The sequence below is a fragment of the Bombus terrestris genome, chromosome 16, assembly GCF_910591885.1.
Source record: "Bombus terrestris chromosome 16, iyBomTerr1.2, whole genome shotgun sequence".
NCBI classification, from domain to species: Eukaryota; Metazoa; Arthropoda; class Insecta; order Hymenoptera; family Apidae; genus Bombus; species Bombus terrestris.
In genome coordinates this window covers 4,645,618-4,664,958 of record NC_063284.1, presented here as the reverse complement: position 1 = coordinate 4,664,958, position 19,341 = coordinate 4,645,618, and the positions used below count along the sequence as shown (strand labels likewise).

General features: G+C 39.1%; 1 protein-coding gene across 3 annotated transcripts; it reads left to right on the top strand.

The window, feature by feature from the left end:
* Positions 1 to 3,786: 3,786 nt before the first annotated feature.
* Positions 3,787 to 18,666, top strand: LOC100644911 (forkhead box protein D1). Of its 3 annotated transcripts, none has more exons than XM_012319562.3 (9): positions 3,787 to 4,030; positions 6,567 to 6,915; positions 9,514 to 9,646; positions 15,855 to 16,439; positions 16,517 to 16,718; positions 16,926 to 16,974; positions 17,081 to 17,159; positions 17,259 to 17,378; positions 17,777 to 18,666. In XM_012319562.3, the coding sequence occupies exons 2-9, from the start codon at positions 6,859 to 6,861 to the stop codon at positions 17,938 to 17,940; spliced, it is 1,389 nt and encodes a 462-aa protein (XP_012174952.1). In that variant the 5' UTR covers positions 3,787 to 4,030; positions 6,567 to 6,858; the 3' UTR covers positions 17,941 to 18,666. The 3 variants fall into 3 exon arrangements, with proteins under 3 accessions (XP_012174952.1, XP_003403133.1, XP_012174951.1); XM_003403085.4 differs by having other exon boundaries at positions 17,238 to 17,378; XM_012319561.3 differs by having other exon boundaries at positions 17,229 to 17,378.
* The last annotated feature ends 675 nt before the right edge of the window (positions 18,667 to 19,341 follow it).

Here is a 19,341-nt window from a genome sequence, read left to right as displayed (position 1 = left end):
ATACAACCATGACACAATAGCTTGCAATGCGTTACTGTAGACTGTAGAACGTGACCACGACCAGTCATGACAAACCACCATAAAAAGCCAATAAAATTGGTAGGGAGAGACTGAAAGAAAGGGCAGCCCAGTGTTCCGGAGTCAGTTTGCTTTGACATTCCCTAATCAAAACAAGAATTCTCTTTTTCCTCGTGTTTCCTTACGCTTGTTGGGTCAGTCATAATTTTTAAAGGGTTCGAAGGATTGAGTTTCCTAATAATTTATCGTCCCTTCATAAGCGTGACCTGTTACGAACGACAGGAATTTTTATAGTTTCCAACAGCATATGATAATAAAAATATTCACCTTATCCTTTGTTCATAATGATCCAAGGTAATAAAAAATATCGACGGTCTAGTTGAAAATAATTTGCAACAAATTATCTGGAGTCTCAATATATTCCTTTCGATATGATTAGTTCGCATGTAATAGAGTATCGTGCACGTGATAATAATTGGACAGGCAAGGCGCACGTTGTTTTAGTAGCGAATTAATCGCAATCGCCGCGGCTAATGGCAACAGTAACGTTAAGAGGCGAGGAAACAATCGGCCGGATCGGTCGCCGGTATTGTTAAACACGCTCATTGTACTGCTCTAACAATACACTGTTACAGTGACAACATTCAGCCCGGTGAGTCTTAGCCTTCGATCAACAATCCGTTATCACCATTGAAAAATATCCGGCTGTTGTTTTTCTTCTTCTTTTTTCAACTAATTGGACCTAATTGAAATTTTAACTATTTGTTCAAATTTCTTATCTTCAGTCGATGTATGAAATCAATAAGAATCGTGATGTACAAAAATCTACTTATAAATTATGTTGTAGAACAGTTGACTTGAATATATTTGAAGAACATAATCAGAAATAGATATTTTTCCAGACTAATTTACTGATGATGAAGGTTCATAGGAGCGGATAGGTGTATTTCATAAGGGATCTTAATTAATGTCTACTCTTTCAATTCTTGTCCTTGTACTGATTGTTTAAAGAAAGTTTATTTCTTGACTTCCTCAATGCTTGATGTTGGATGTTTGTTTTGTGGTCAATGACTACTGGTCGAACATTTCACGGCCATCTCTTTCAAATTGTTTCTAACCATTACCTACAAAAAGAGGAATACGTTATTAAAAAATCAGTAAAAGAATCTGAGAAAAGAATTTCATTAATAAAAAAAATAAATTAGCTTAAGTATGTTAATTGCGAGAGAGAGAGAGAGAGAGAGAGAGGAACTTCATTAATTAAAAAGCAGTACAAGAACACAGAAAATACAGTTTGAGTGACAAAAGAATGTTACAAGAACATCAGAGATTATGAGCAACTCAGAAGCCACACCGATCAACTCCATAAATTAAAAAGTAAATTTAAAATCAAAAAGCAAATTTTTAGACTATTGTGGAAATTTTAAGAATAACAGCTTTAAAACTTAACGTGATATACAACACGATAATACAACACGAACAATGCACATCAACTAATAGTTACGGTATCTCTTTCATTGTTTTGATAGTCTATGTTATGTTGTTAGCAGATTAAGTATTATATGGTCAATGGTAGGTAATTTAAAACGAAGCAAGAATTTTGGTTGATTAGATGGTCCAAGAAACGTAAGCTCTTCTATTTCACAGTCGTTATCAGCAGCCTGCCTAAATCACGTAGCTTCGTATTACGTAATCAGTGGCATGTATACATATATGACAAGCCTATTTCTCAGAATCGTACCTACATCACGTAGGAAGTAAGTATTTATATTGCTCACGATCAATGGCTGGGAACTCATGCGCTGTTTATTTGCCCGGAGATTTCGATTCCGATAGCAACACCGTGAAAAGAAACTGGCTCTCAGAAACTTCACCAGAATAAATGCATCGTTGTTCCTCTGAATCCTACCTCCCTAAAATAAAACTATACATAATTTTTAGTCTATTGGTAATAATTATTAAAGTTGTCAATAAATCTGTATTAATGTAGGTTCTTAAAATAAATTTCCTCAAGAAGTTCTCACGACAAACTGCGTACTGTATTTGACATACTTCAGAAGTTTCCTAGAAGAAATTCCTAGAAAGTTTCCTAGAATTTCCTAGAAGTTTACTAAAAGAAATTGATACTTGATATCTAATACAATGAAATTTCCTACTCAGGCTTTGACTAACCATAATTACATAAGACTATTTCAGAACTGTCTGGAAAATGTTTCAGTACAGTTTTCTTCCAATGAAGGTACTCGAAGCGTACACTTTTTCTAGAAAGCAATGAGTATCGCTTTTAGGGGGTTGAAATGGTATTCGGTACAGTACTCCTGCTAAGTGAAACGAATCGCAAGGTATCAGAGAATGTTCACTGGGCAGGCGCGTGCAGCTGATGCACCAGATCGATCTTTTCATCCAATGAAACAGGCAAATGTATCGCAGTCTCCGCCCAAAATATGGCGACCGTTTTTCCTTCCCCTCTATCCTGTTAAATGAACATCCCCGATGCTGTCTGTAACACGAAAAACGGAACCTGATCAGAAACACGTTTTTAATGGATCAATTGACTACGCATATCTTGCTTTTGTAGTCAAAAAGGATTCATCATATTAAAGATTTATAATTCTACAAACAGTTTATCAATCTTTAGTTTTCAACAGAAATTAATTTCTACAAATGTATGCTTCATAACTTATGTATATATTGATGTAGAATATAATCTAAGTATAATGATTGCTCTTTTTGATTAGAGGAACCTTTTTACCTGTAGATATAAGCTATGAGAAAAGGTATCGATCCAAACGAACGCGTGCGCTCTGATTGAAACCGGCACAGTGGAAACGGCAACTCTATGGTCAGACCGGGCGCAATGAAATCCTGACCAGGCGTTTTCCAATCAGTTCAGCGATTCTTTCGGCGACCTTAATTCCAGTAGGATTGTAGGTAATGATTATCGTGCAAAACACGGTTGCCTAATGTGATTTCTTAAACGCCACTTGAGCACTGGTTACATAATTGCACTTGATGACTCGTGTTGGACCAATTCTTTACAAAGTAGAGCACACCAATATGTACATGTTTTGTAGTGGTGGAGGTTGAAGAATACCGAACAGAACAGGCTCTGAGGAGTTTTCACCTTAGGACAGCTGGACAGATGCAATTTTATTATTAATTATGCTGAATCTAATCTTATCTAAATTATACTTAGGAGTAAATATATATATTTTAATCTCATTGACAAAGTGGTACTCCCTAGGAGAACTTAATTTATACTGAAGTCATCTTGTAGCTGGAAATTCCAACAACAGCTTGTAAAACTTGACCAATAAATAATATCGTCGTTCAGAACATTATTCTAAATACAATATTTGTTTCATGCCATTCTACCTCTTTACAAACTTGCTGCTGGAAGTATAACAAATAACGCCCCAACAGATCAACAACCATGAATAGTCAGACATCTTTATTCATGTAACTGTTGCTTTTTTCTTCAGTCTCAATAAAAATAATCCACTCAATGCATTGCGTCAATTGTGAAGTTATTCATACAATCTCCTGCAAAGAAAATTCCCAAAGTCAGTTTATGGGCACTCGATATTGCATTGGAGAGAAATAGCAAGAGTTAGAGAGTATGAAAGTAGCATACGAGAATTTTTGGCTGTTCCAACCGTTGGAGGCGGAGAACCAGACGTGGGAGGTCTCTGATAAGTTGAACGGCGCTGTGGCCGCGAAACTCCGCCTCTGTGCGCCTCCACCCGCTTCGGAACGCTCGCTGGCTCGCTCAGAACGTTCTCAATTAGTTTCAATCTCGGCTGGCTCTCCTTTCTGGCGCACGTCCTATCGTGCTCCCGCTGTTACTCGACGGTTTCCACGCGAATCGCGATACAGTGATAAAAATTGCTATAGCAGTGCTTCAAACAAGCACCTTCTTGGTGAAAAGCTTCCTGGTGAACCAGCTACTGCAACTCAAAAATCTTCTATTCCACCTGAAGAACCATCAGGTTTCTCTGGCTCCCTGGTTCCTGTGAGTTCATTGGCTTATAGTTATATGTAAATGCTTTTAGTGATTTATTTAACCATCTTGAAAGTAATGATTTTTAGTTGTATTAATTTCTGCTAAATTCATGCTGTGGTTTACTGTATTTGTTTGGTAATGCGTTCCCTGTTCTTTAGTTTGAGTTAGTCTTCTGGGTTCTTTTTTGTGACTTGAGTTACATAAAGTGTAATTGAGTAATTGTAGTTTTTGCTGGTGATTCCCGAATCATCCAGACTCAGTTTATGCTACTTTTATGAATAGCATAATATGTTTTTAAAATTGGTGTCCTGTATCGTTTGAATGAGATAGATGAAGTAGATGAATGTGCACAAGTGTTTCCTTATGCAATTTAAGAAATTTCTTTGGAGATTGGACGTAAAGAATTCACTGAAATAAGTAGAAAATGTATCAGTACTGGATTCCCAAATAAAGATTACAAAATTATAAATCTGTCCTTCTCCTTAAGTAAACTATATTTTGTATTTTGTTGCTTTTAATTTTTAGGAAAATTTTAATCAAATTGGAATCTTCTGATAACGAAGAAAATTTGTTCTCATAATTTTGGGGAAAAAATCATGCAGAATTAGATTTCTCTAAACCTGACGGCGCCGTCGGACGTTAACGACGTGGTCTTTTACGTCATGTGCAAAGTTCACCTCTAGAAGCTCTGGGTCATCGTTGATCTAACATTTCAATTCATACTAAACGTTTATGATCATGAATCTCATGAATGAGATGGTTTACTATCACAATACGCGAGTGAAAATAAAAAGGTAGATTTCGTGACATATTATTATTATTGAAATATCTAGAAGACCGTGGCCAGGAACGAGTTTGTAAACTTGATTCCGCGATCAGCAAAATTCCTATGAACTTAACGCGGTGTTTAGTAAACAACCAGATAAATGGCTCTTCCTTCTGCCAAAGGAGATAAGAGGATCTTCTAATTACGTCAAAACAGTCGTCCGCACCTCCATAAATCAGGGATCAATTAACATACACCAATCTTAAGGGATTTCAACAATAAAATCATTCGATGCTAAATTAATTCTCTGATTTCATTAAACTTCCTACATATCAATTATTTTTTTGTTCCTATTGGGATTTTTTTCCATTACTACATATATGGACATTTCTTTTTAAACAAAATTAATTAATAGATGCATGATTTTTAGTCAGAGATTTCACAACCACTGGTTCATTAAACTTGGTGTAGGTATAATAATTAATTTTCTCCCTATTGAGGCGTAGCTTGTACATTCCACCGTTGCATAATTATTTCTTTTTAATAAAATCAATTAATAGCTATATCAATTGAGTAAAAAGTTTCAAGATGTCTGTCAGTTTTTTAGCGAGATCAAAGGTACTTAACAGTTTCAGTTATGTACAAACAGTGAAATGTACGCCTCGCGAGGCAGTCTCGTGCTTCTGCCACGCAATGTCTGTACATAGCTTTACATTTTATAATACTTAGATGCTCTCCTACAGATCAAAATATTTATCCATGATGTTCGTAAACATATCTGAATACGTCATGGGACATTCAATAAATTTGTTAGTCATTTCCCAGTAGAAGTGCTTAATTGTTAACGAAAAAAACGGCTTCGATTAGCATTAAAATGAATAATCAGCGAAATTACACGCGGTTTGATGCTGATACACGGCTAATGAGCTCATTCAGCGATAAAGCGATATGAGTAGCTCCTAATGTACATTCACTCTTAAAATAAATGAGTTCGACGAGCCGCGTATACCCTCTTATTGTCAAAATTTACGAGATGTCCGCCGGAGGACGTATCCAGGATTCTCTGTCGGCGGCCGCCGGAAGTCTCAACGACTCCCCCGGGATATACTCCCTTTCCTCGTGCTCGGCTAAGTGCTCAGCTGTTGCTCACTCGTCAACATTCCCTTCCAGAGCCGTGTCAAACTCCTTGTCCCATCGCATCGGCGGCTTTGAGCTTCAAACACGAGTCTCTACGTTGGAAATCGTTCAGAAGCATCGGAGAGATCTCGCTACATTTGTCACGAACAGAGGTTCCGGTTATTTCGTTGGTAGACCTCGGTGGAGAAAATGTTAGGTCTCTAAAATACATAGAAATAGTCTTGATAATGTCTTTTGAACTGTGAAAGAACTTGTTTCTATATTACTTAGTAAATTGGCATTGATTGGACTATTAGACTAGGGATATTTATGAAAATTCATATTTCTAGACTGACAATAAATCTTGTTTCACAATTCTTCTTCGCTTCTCATTTCTATGCTTTTGCATATTATATGCATTCTATGTGCATTTTTGCACATGCATAAAAATGCACAGTATAGCGATGATCATGGTAAGAACTACTTTGTGAACTAGCTTTTATGTTACTAAATTATTGAGAAATGAAGGATTCTTTTCTTTCTTGCTTGTAATTGTTAGACTATGTTATAAATATGTAAAAATTTTCATTTTTAAAATACAATTTCTAATTTGTTGAGCGTTTAACTTATAAAATGAACTTGTATCTCCATTTTCTGTTACAGATCGTATCAGCAAATTTCAAGAATTATTTCCACCACCTTAGTGATACTCTGGTGTACCAACGTATCTTCCTCTTAAAGATGTAACATCAAGTATCGAAGGTGTACATAGCTTGTGATCAGTGTTGAACGGTCTTAAGTGTCAGTGCATTTGAAGAATCTTAAGGAAATTTCAGTCAAATCAATTAGAACGTTTTGAAAGAATCAGTGTTAAACAGTGGAGGGCTTGCCCGCCTATTGGGAGGACCTAGCCGTGCAGCATAGTGTAAATGCAGCTGCAGCGGCCAGCATTTTTATGAATTACGACCTGGATAAGTCAAGGATGGTCTCGCACGTCATTCCCGTCGCTGGGGTAATTTTCAACTTGTTAATTTACAATTTATCTATATCTGAGCTGATGACAATCATAAAAGATCATTCATCCAATTCCTACAGTCACATTATTAGGCAAAGTGATTTATGGTGATAGTGTAGAATCCATAATTGCAAAACGATGAATTTTTCTGAATTTTCGCGGTTTTTCAAATGAACGTTCACGAACGTTCAGCTGGAACGATAGTCGACAGTCGAGCCAGCGTCGCTTATCGTCGCACATGAGAGAAGAAAAAAGAGAAAAGTGGAGGTCGTGATCTCGAAAATTTCGCAACTATCCGATCTGCGTCTTCGCCGAGCATTCTCAACCATTCCCGTTCCCATTTCCAAGTAATTGACGCTCTTCTGTTTCCTTCATTCAAGTTAGAAAAATTCTTTTTCAACAATTACAATCGTCCAGTCGAACATAATCCATGGAGTTTATTGAATAATCCTCTCTTCCATGAATGAACTTATACCTGATTGAGCCGCGGATCGGTTGGACGTGGTTTAGATTTACAAAGCGAACTGGAGAAATCGATAGAAGCTCCTCTTACTATGGCTGACAGGCTAAACCAGGCCAGTTGTACGAGCATACTCCGTGCTGACTTAAATTAAACCAATATCGAAATCAGAATACGATTATTAGAGGGTGATGCGACGATTATTTTGGGGCAGACATGCGAACTAGTTATTGAAAATAAACGAACAGCTGATAAGTTGGAGGAAAAGCAGAGGAACTTTTATCAAGTCAATGATAAGAGAAGTTGCCTCTCACGTCGTCGACCTATGCTGATCTCTTCTCTTCTTTCACAGCCTGGTTTCTATTGCTGGATGTTCGTGCACTTGCTGAAAGGGGCAGAGTAAATTTTTCAGTCATTCTTCAATTTTTCATCACACACTGTAGTATTTTGAATAATTATAAATTGAAAACTAGTATTTGCTTACATTAACAGCTTTTATTGTTTGTTAAAAATCGCACTTTATTGCTTCTAAAATCCATAAGTTATCACTCTTTCAGTATGATCAAGTGCATGTTTGATTGTTTGACAACTCAATGTTTCAATAATACAATTTAGACGTAAAGCTAGCAATAAGTTTATCGGAATTTATCCTTAGAGCCTAAAGACATTCATCTGCTAGTTTACAGGAGTGATTTATAGGCCCTCTACCTTTATTAGTGTTGAAGTGCAAACAAGCTAAATCATCAGAAACAATAAATCCTCTCCTGTTTGTTTGTTTGTTTGCAAAGCAACAAGGATTCTCTTCAGTCTTTTAGTACAAGTATTTACAATTTCCATAATTGAAAAATTATCATTACCACTTCCTAAACTTTTAAGGACATAAGGAGATCATGAATCTTGTAATAGAGTGAGCGATTAACACCTTTAATGCAAGATATATCACTTCTTTTCATTTGGTAGAGCCTCAACAAGCACTCCATATATTTCTACTAGCAAGTATACCGGTATTAATCTATCTAAGCATCCCAAAGTCTCTACCCTTTGAAGAATTCATCGCATGGCTATGCCGATTCCCTTTTTTCACTCGTTCAAAGCATTCATCGGTGGCGACAGAGGCCGAGGAGCTTAATTTAATGGCTGTCTAGCGAATTAACGAGGTGGCCGCGTGTCCCAGCTAGCCGCCCCGACGGATTTCTCGAGGACGTTTCTCAGTGTCAACCGTTGATGCACTTCTGCAGTATGTCCGACACAGTGCCTGTATATCTTGCTGCGTTTGCAAGCCGCACTTGACAGCTCTAGCGCCACTATAGAAATAATTATGAGCTCAGTGTCGAGCAGATTGTATACCCAATCAGTTTTAATCCCTAGGTCAACGACACGCCCTTTTATTTGGTCAGATACACGAGTTAGGGAGGAGGATCTTCTTCCATGAAAATTTCCGATCGGTTTCTTTATGTCGTTCTCTGAATTGTATATACAATTGATTAATACAAATGGTTTATTTAGAAGGATACGGTTTGAAAAAAAGTAATATGGTATGATAAATATTGAAAAGAATGTACTACCTCAAGGTATCGGTTGTTTAACGAATTTTCGCCAAGTACACTGGTGGCTCAGTGCAAACTAGACGTCGTAAAACCGGATCGCAAATTAACGATCTAGCGAGATCGTAAGTTTCGCTTGGCATAATACGATGTCACAACACGGAGTCGGTGTTTGTAAGCTTCCGGCGACGGCACTTCAAACATTGCCAGCTACGAGCCAGAAGCCTCTTTGGCCCGGTCTCGTGGATGCGCCGCGTCGTTCACCTCTCACGATCCTCCGGTTCGTTCACCTTTTATCACCTCCTTCTTCCCTTTTGTTCATCGTATTATTGTTACGTAAAGAGCCATAACGGTTATTTAGATTACCTATTTCATAAGGTAATCATAATTACCTTATTACCTATTATTAAGGTTTCATAATTTAAATTGCGTCGTAAATACCGATGAATATTCATATAACCAGACGCTAGATTACATATGCATATATTACATTTGTAGTAATTTATTTTTAGCAAAAACCTTTCTTGCTATGAAATTAACTTTCCCGCATTAAAAATATATTCATGGTAACGAACTTCTTCGTGATTCCAGGAACTGCAGCAAGGTAATGGAAATTTGGGAGTCGCAGGGTTGGGAGGGATGCAGGAGTCGTCCCACTCATTGAAGATCAAGCAAGAGCCGTTTCAGGTGTCTCCACCGTCACCTCTTCCGCCTCTGCACCAAGGTAAGCGTTTACTTAATCCTGACCAACGAAAAATCGTTGCCGTACAACCAAGCTTCTAAAAACGCGTTGACAATTTTTGAAAGACCTGCTTGACGTCATCAGGATCTCGGCACCAATGATTCCTCCGTGTTCATGGAATCCGAAAACCGCGTTCTAATAATACAAAACGGTGCTCGAGTGTCGCGTGACTCTATACGATGAAAGGCGCGGTGCACGGGGAAGAGAGGAACGAAAAGACTGGGCCGAGGGTAATCTGAAAGAAGACAGAGACGTTACGACGGAACAACGAATACGTGAAACAAGGAAAGAAGTCAAAAGTGGACGGAGAGACGGCGGAGGATGATATACCGACGGAGGCTGCGTCCTGATCTCTCCACGCATCGTTTAGTTACATTCTCTGGCTCGATTACGCTCTCTTCGAACACTGTCAGTGGCTTATCCTCCACAGCTTCGGATTAGAGATTATCACTGATAGAAATATCCTTGCGTATACGACGCGCGTCTCCAGGGACACCGATGATTTATAAGTTACAATCAGCAAGCTACATTGTTTTTGTATAGATGGTGTATACGCGTATTTTGTTGTAATATGTCGCTGATGGACGAGTTCAGTTATACGTTGGTCGTTAACGCGTCCATTAATCATCCTGCAAGGTAGAAAGAGACGCGTGCAGCGAATGGACTGGTTGTTTACGAACGGGTAATAAATTCGATCAAAAACCGAAGCAGAGTCATTATATCGTTTACATAATCTAGGTATACGAACCATTCGAAAAATATAGTTTCAGGAAAATCGAAGGCGATTTTCGTTACTAGCGGAAGACGGCTTTGTCGGAAGGGGGTTAAAGAAGCAGATAAAACATCGATAAAAGAAAACGACTGCACTCGGGGTTTCGCATTACCAGATTTTTCTTATTCGCTAATCGCTGAAGATAGACGGAGCCTCGTTGAAATCTAAGAAGCTTGGTATCAATATCTCCGGCCAGTTATGCGCGTGTGCATGCCGTTTGATCGCGAAACGCGTCGCAAAAATCATGAGCTCTTTCTCTGTTCGTGTTCGGATAGATAAAGCGATTAGTCAGTCTCAGTGACGACGTGGAAGATCCTTCTCGTGGCTGGCGGTCGGGAATTTTGCAGGAGCAACACGAGACAACGACTCTCTGATGGCTCCTCTTGTGTTTTCGAAATCGAGGAGAACCATTCTGAATGCTTTTGTCGAGAATTATGGTCGCTAATCCGGGAGTGTTGCCCATTCCAACGGTTCACTTGATATATAGGACGACGACGGCGTTTTCCTGAATCCCATCACTGATTGTGCGACTCTTTGCTCCTTGGGTTTCTTGTGAAAAATATTTTAAATACTATTACAGCGTGCATAATTAGAAACATTTGTTTAAAAAGTTCTTAATTTCTTACTATTTGATCCTTTATGGACTCATGTAACTCTATTCCGTCATTTTAGTTGTTAATGTCTGAATCAATATCTCGTTCTCCTTGCTTCGCAGATCCTTGGTACGGTGCTTGATTAATATCTTCCAACTGTAGGTTCCAACATGATTATGAGCTCCTCAAAAAGTTAGAAAATTCTTTCTATTCGGAAGAGTTGTGAGTAGCAGGCATAAATTACGAATATTAGTATATGAATGTCTCGATTGGTGTTCCACATTCATCTAGTACATTGCCATATTTACGATTATGCGTGCAAATTTATCGGGCCAATAAAGACTCCCCGATAAGACTCCATGGAAAGCTGACACGTTTAATTATGCAGCGCTTGAACGGTGCTGCGATTAGCCGGACTTGTAATTTAGCTTCTTTAGTGCCCTCCAATCACAAGAAAATAAGACAGAAACGCTTTAACATATTCGCTATCATAATTATACTGTAATACTTGCTTTTCTAAATATAGCTATTTATCTTATTACCTCCGTGGTGTTAGTTCAAGATCCTCGACGGTTTTTAGCCAAAAACTAACAGATTGGGCCTCGTTTTCATCACCGATAACGCGACCCTGTTTATTTATTCGGAAACCAGGTCGTGGACGTAATATCTTCGCACGTACTCGAGTTAAAATAGATCTGTAGTAAACAAGGGTACGGCTCTCTGTATTAATCTTTGGTTGATAAGGGAATCGCTAACGTCCACAATGATTACGTAGATGCATAATTTTCGTCGGGACCTTACATAAACTTGACCGATCAAATTGTACAACATAATCTCAAATTAGGTCATTACTTTATAGTCCCCATAGAGGTCCAGGGCAGATAAGAAAGGTGGAATTAGTATTGTACAATTAGTACTTGATTTCCTTATCGGCGTCTAAACCAGATGGATTCTTGGCTCTTTAGAACGATAAAACGATTAGAATGACGGATAGTCGATTGGAAAAGCTCCACGAAAAAGAAGATTCGAGATAAATACTCGATGACGAACCAAATGGCAAGAACACAGTCGGGCCCCCTGACCATTATCACTCAGTTTCTGTTAGGTAATCGTCAGCATTTGTTTTCGACTGGATCTGGTCCAGAGTAGCTTCTTTCTTTCTCCAAATCACATATATTCGGTATAATAAACGTGATAACGCGACAGGTTGCTGTTAGAGGGGAGAGAGACGAGCAGAGAAATTCCTTGCATCCTCAATGAGAGGAAAATCCACCTCCACGAATTAAATTGAATCCTGTTGTTCTCTTCAATTCTATATGACCAAAAATGGACGTTGTACTTCAATAGATATTATTTCTATTCATTTTATCCAAAAGAGAAGATATTTGAAGAGATAAAAACGTGCAGAAGAAGGTTAAAAAATCTGCAGAAGAAAGCATGACTTAAACGAAGAGATCAGAATGGTCTTTACTTAATACATAGTAACTAGGAGAAATTTGATCCCATATATACTTCCGGTGTTGTGGATGTCAGGGAGAAGGAGGATATCGACGATGATGCGACGCCTAGGTTGAAGATTGGCTCATGCGATGATACCACAAGCTGAGCTATCGTCGCGCAGATGACTCCATGCCCCTTGATTCCAGTTCTATGTTATCCTCGTAATTCCTTCTCGTGCAAGGAATCCTCATTATTTTAGGTTTAGAATAATGTAACTCCAATTCTTGATAAATTCAGGTTGATACCTTGAACATCTTAAAGAATTCTGAAAAGAACATGTTTCAGGTTAAGTCATTGTACGCTCTCCATTAAATGGTGAAGTTTATTACTTACTTGGTTTATTTGGAATTTGATACTTAAATCTGAAGTATCGTTACATTATAAGATTATAAAATATGTTTCGAAGTTGATGGTATCACCATGGGCAGGCACGTGCTCATTACTGCTCATCCATGGTGGGAGTGGCTACTCCAATGGAATCCCCCTATTAGCTGGATCATTGAACACGTGCCCTGACGCCCTCTAATGCTTGCCCTAGCTCGCTATAATCGTCATGATATCTGATATTAGAGAAGTATGACTTTCACCTTTAATGATCATATTACATATTACCACTATATTACAATTAGCTAATCAATTAGTGAATGATATTATTCAGGAAGAAAGAGGATACATACATGTATAAGTATGTACTTCATCCAATTACAATATATATAATAATCTTCCATATACATGTTTGAGGAAAATCTCTTCATATACTTTTATATCTTATGTATACTGAAGGAATAAGTTTTTAATAAATTTAAAGGTAACATAGGCTTTTTTAGAATTAGAGCGTAGATTGACCTGATCAAAGAGTAAGGAGAAAGAGGCACGCATGGCGTCGACGAGGACAAAGGCGTGCGATTCGCAGCGTGATGTCACGGCGTATTGTATTTCGCTTATCGATGCCGATTCCTCGCGGAACCCGTAGCATTTCAGGAATGCGAATGCCACGATTTTCAGTGCGACAACGACGACGAAGACAACGACCTTCGCTTCGAGGATCGCCTTTGTTTCAGTCTAATCAATCCGTATCACCTTTTTCTTCTCTTTCCATTCTCTTCATTCTCTTCTTCACAGATGAAGTAACAGTTTTTTTCATCATACCGCTCGTTACAATTTATCTAGGTGAACATTTGATAAGATGTGTAGCATTGATCTTGGCGAACAACGGTAACTGAACCATGATCAACGTTACATATAGGAGACCTAATGAGACAGATTTATAACCTAGTTAATCACCGATTTTCCAAGAACTCGTGAACTCGTTTCACAAATCTGCAGACGTCGTTAAATCATCGTTACAAACATACCATGGCGAAGGCCACCAATTTTCGCAAGCCTAATTACGTCACGGGTTTTCACAACAGCTGCATTTTTCTGCATGCCCTATTGCGAAACATGTTCTGCTTCCTACAGTAATCTACTTATAAGACACCATGAGTGACACCATCTTTGGCACACGTTAAGAAAATTATTTCTACAGTGATCTTCTTATATGATACCATAAGTGTCACCTTTAGTACAAGCTAAGGAAATTATGCTTCAGTTCCTTTTCTATATCCAGTGTTTTATACTGAACGATTGTCTGTCGCAGACGACTATGAAACAAGGGATCCCGTGACGAGAGCAGATGTGGTCTCGTAGGTGTCGCGTAGCAGAGAATCTCCAGTTGCAGTCAGGTGTGTTGGCAAACGTTTCGACGTTATCGCGATCTCGTCGCTCGTTTATGCACCTTAGATCTACACATAGGAGTCCACGAGCCTACGTAGATATGTTAGGCTCCCCATAGGTCGATATCAACTTGTCAAACTTGGGACACGTGATCTGTAAAAGATGACGTACAATCTGAAGTCTTCAAGAAGATAACAGACCGTATACAAATAGTTCCTCGTTGGTTATACCTCCTTCTATCTTTTCTTCTTTAGTTTCTTTAGCTAACCCATCAAGGATTAAGCGAAATAATGCGTGAAAACTGCATAATTTCAATTTTCTTTCATAAATGTAGAATTTAGGAAGGAGAGATAGAAATTCTGGAAATTCATTTTTATAATTGCAATATCGATCCATTAGAATTCAATGATGTGAATTGCCTGAAAAGAGACATCTTTGGGTCTGAGTTTAATTATTTTTTTCCAATTTTTTCTTTTAAAGCATGTCCAATTACCAAAATGGCTAAAATATCTGACCGCCGCAATAGTACCGTAGGAAATATATTACCATGTTCCTGCTATGGAAACATCATTGTGTCCCGAACGAAGAAGCTTCTCCGCGCTGAAAATCATACGCCCTGGAGGTCTGCGTTAGTGGCATATCATATTTGCCTGGATTTGCATAGCCTGGGAACAGATGTTCCCGTTCCTAGTGGTTCCGATAACAATGTAATCGATCATTTACTGCAGGCTACAATGGACCGAAGTAAATTGAACAAACCATTTTTTAACTTAATTTCGAATATTCCGTTCGTCGTTCTTTCTCTTCTTGAAATCGATCCGATTGAATTTGCGAAAATTCATACTCCGCTGTTTTTCCTTTTGTTCAGAGCTTCTCTGTTACCCGCTTTATCCTCTTTGTTGCGCAAGTGCGGCGTGCTTAACTTATCGGTGTCTAATTACGGTTTCAGTTACATGTGCCGCGGGGCACCGGTGAATATTCGACACCATGCACGTACGCACTCCTTTCCTGACTCATGTCTCCGTGTTTTTCACTCAATTTTCTTCCATCACAGAGGCCTCTGGCACTCAGTCATGCGATTCGCACGATATGATTTATACAATGGTAAATGTAATCTGGTAGCAACCATGATTCTTGTCAATGAAGTAGATATAAATACGTTTACGGTGAAAGAGAAAATGACGTAATTTTTACTCAAGGGCACGCAGTGCACCTTGGATGATCATTTCTTCAAACAACTTTTATCGTCGAGGCTCGAGTGTCGCCCAGCGAATTCCTTTCAAAGGTCCAATTGTTTTACCCCGACTGAGATTTCTTGGAAGTCGTGCCTGTACGTAGATCGATCGAGCCAGTTCCATTGTCCAATTTCTTGGAAACCGTGTCTCGAATGAAAATCATCTAGCCTCTCTTTTCGCCTTCTCTTATTAACTCCTGCTCTCTTCAGAAAATTACCAAAAATGTTGCTTTATTTTCTTCACTTAGATACTCCTTGGTCATTGGCAGATTCTTCTACAAGAATTTTTCTAAAGTTAATGATCTTGTCGTGCGAGCCATCCTCAAGGTCATTCGCTATATCACGATATTGAAACGATACTTGTAATATTTTCAGTAAGCAGCTTCGTATCAGAGATGCAGAATGGCTGTATCGGCGTGTCGAAGGAGCTGGACTCCACAGTGAGCCTCGCGAGAGGGCTGACATCGCACCACGCCTCCCTGAGTCATCATCACTCTCACCATAGTCTTCACAGCCCGAATTCTGCGGTGTCTATGCACTCCACAGGTTCCACTCATCATCACCTCGATGAAAAAGGATCATCCCCGAGCGGAGCTCTTCACAGCACCACGAACAGCAATCCTTCGACACCGTCGACACCCTCGACGCCTACCACAGCGGCAGATGGGTCCTCCACAGCGACTGGAACAGGAAATACAAGTGGTAGTAACAGCGATTCCGCCAGCAAGAAACCGCCGTACAGTTACGTCGCTCTAATTGCTATGGCGATTCAACATAGTGCTCAGAAGAGGGCGACCTTGAGTGAGATTTATGCTTACATCACTGCCAGGTTCCCATATTTTCAGAAGAATAAGAAAGGTTGGCAGAACTCTATCAGGCATAATCTATCCTTGAACGAGTGCTTCGTGAAGGTTCCCCGTGATGGAGGTGGCGAGAGAAAAGGAAATTTTTGGACTCTCGGTTAGTGGAATTTCTAGTCCAGGAATAGCGGCGGCTGGTCAATTCTGATACACTTTCGATACAATATCTACTTTTAGATCCCCAATACGCGGATATGTTTGAAAATGGTAACTACAGAAGACGTAGACGCATGAAGCGACCATACAGAAATGCACCGTATCATAAACCGCTATTTGGCGATCCTTTCTCTCCAACACACGTTCATTTAGGTCCTAGGAACCTGTTTGGTCACTCTCCGCCATCTTATGCTCCGTCTACATATCCCAGATACGACACAAGGTACCATTAATTATCACAAAGTTTTTTCATTATTCATTGTTAATTATCTCAAAACTTCTTCACCATTTATTATTAATTATCCCAGGCTTCCTCCTATCATTTATTGCTAATTATCTCAAAGCTTCCTCACCATTTATTGCTAATTATCTCGAAGCTTCTTCATCCCAGTATTAAATTTCAAAAACAATCTCTATTTGTGATTCCTAGTGCTTGGAGTCTTCAGCAATCTCAGCTGTCCTACAGCCATTGTCAATCAGTAAGTAACAAGCTCTCTTAATTAATCTTCTGAAATTCTAAGTTTCACACTTTTATTATTCAAAAAGTAAAAGTCTAATTAATCAATGTCCCCAATTTGTTCGCAGCTTCAGCCACAGTTGCAGCCAATGCAATCCATGCAGATCCCAACCATGAATGGCTACAGTCAATTAGGCACCTCGTTAAGTGAGTCTCTCCTCTAACTAGCAGATTATTAGTACTTGATTTTGTGAAATGCTCGACGACCAGGCAAAGCGTTTCAAGGCAATTATTTGGATGTTCCAGGTGGAACCACGAGTTCCCCAGGTTCTATGGGTAGTGGTTCCTTTGGTAGCAGCTTCGCTAGGAGGCATGACGCCGCCATGACCCAGGAAACCGTACCTGCCAGGTGCTATTGGCCAGAAAGTAATTATTTTCAATCAGTTTTGCCTTTTGCATTTTAATTTATTAATGATACTAAACAAGCATGATTATTGTGGATTTTGCATGCATTTATGGAAAATTTAAAGATGCGCATATAGTGACTATTAAAAGTATTTGCACATTTTCCAATGAAGAATTTCGTTTATCGGTTTCTACGATCCATTTTCATAATGTCAAATTGTACCGAATGTTAGAAAATTGAAATTTACTTGAACCTAATTTGTACGTAAATGGTATAGTACATACAATAGTTTGCAGGTATTTCCTTTAGCCACTACGATTACATAAAATTGTATAATGAAATTATCTTTTGCAGTGATTTTCTTGTTCATCCAAAGAGACTGAACGAGACAAGTGTCTGTTTCTTTCTTCTGTTCTAGTGGTGAACGTGAAGGAGGAGCCGGGAACTGTGGCAGTATCTAGCACCAGCGTGGGTGGTGTGGGTGTTCCTTCAGGAATGATGGGATCTACAACTCCAACAGGAGTTTCTACGAGCGGATTCGCGCCCATGGAGTTTCAATCTCGGTCCAAGTGCTTCATGTGAATCGATCCACCGTTTGCACCATTGTCACAAGCCGAGAATCTTATCAGAGCCCCGAAGGATCATCCTGTGCGTCGTTTCAGCGACGTTAATTAGGCTGAGCTTCGTCCGGATGAGGTGGTAAGCAAGAAGAGTGGAATGTTGGAGTGATACCTTTTACTGGAAATTTCTGTGGCTCCCGTGATGACGCCGAAGAGAAGCTGAAGCTGGTCTATAGTGATAATTCTGTCTCAGACAAGCGTGAAAGGTTTGTTCCACTTAAAGCGATAAACATTGCACCCCTGTCCTCGTGTGTTTTCGACTGCTGCACAGTATTCGATATTTAAGCGAGATGAGGGACCGGTCCGTGCCCCGTGAATTGGTTTCCACAATAGGAAAAACGAATTTGCGAGGAGCACAGATCTAGAATTAACGATTAACGCGTAGCTTAAGGCCCATTCGCGATACAGGAAGGCACTCGAACATGTTTTCTTTTATATATATGAATAACTAGGTCCATGTAGAAGCAAGAGATAAATGTGTATCTAAACATGTAAGTCGCATAACGCAATAGTAAAAAAGAAGAAAAAAAAAAGCAGTTTCTCTGCAAGACTATTCGTCAGTGTACATATCTAAGCCTAAGTAGTTTGATTAATTAACCGTGACCTATTCCAAGAACCCTGGACACACGTGGCAGCTCCTGTAATTAGATGGAAAGTCGAAAATAAATCTCTATTATTTATCGTCTAATACTGTTACACGAGCATCATTTACCTTTCATTATGATATTCTATTCCAAATGAAATATAATTCTAGTTTTATGACTCTTACTCTTTAAAATATCCTATATCGTTCAACATATTTTCCATAGTTAATTACAAAAAGATCCCCTACAATTTCTTTATTCTTTAACCAACTAATCACCGTGTTGTCCAATTCGTAATAATTCTGCAAATGGAAAAGCACAATAGATTCATCATTCGTGTCTATTTTGATTCTATTTTGATTCGATATTCAGAACAAAAGTATAGTCGCTTCCTGTGATTCAGTGCGAGCCCCTGGGCTCAGAATATCCCTAGCAAAATGAGAAAAAGAGCGGAAGAGGGAAAAATAGCCAATGGCCAGCAATGGTGATGTTTGCGTGGACGAGGATGTTTTACAAACACGGTGCGCGTAGCCGAGCTTTAATATTCTCCGTAAAAGAGAGGCTGGCCGTGCACAGCCAGTCAACACCGTACGTGCATCAGCGCAGGAATAGCACGTGCACTTTATTTTTCGTCTGGAAATCGATCGTACGGCCACGTCCCTTCTCCACGCCCGCCTCAAAATAAATCTTGCTTGCTCGATGGAAAAGAGCACGCTTGGCATGAATGGAATGGACAGAAGTCGTCCCACTTGCATCATTGTAGCTTCATGTTGCTTATT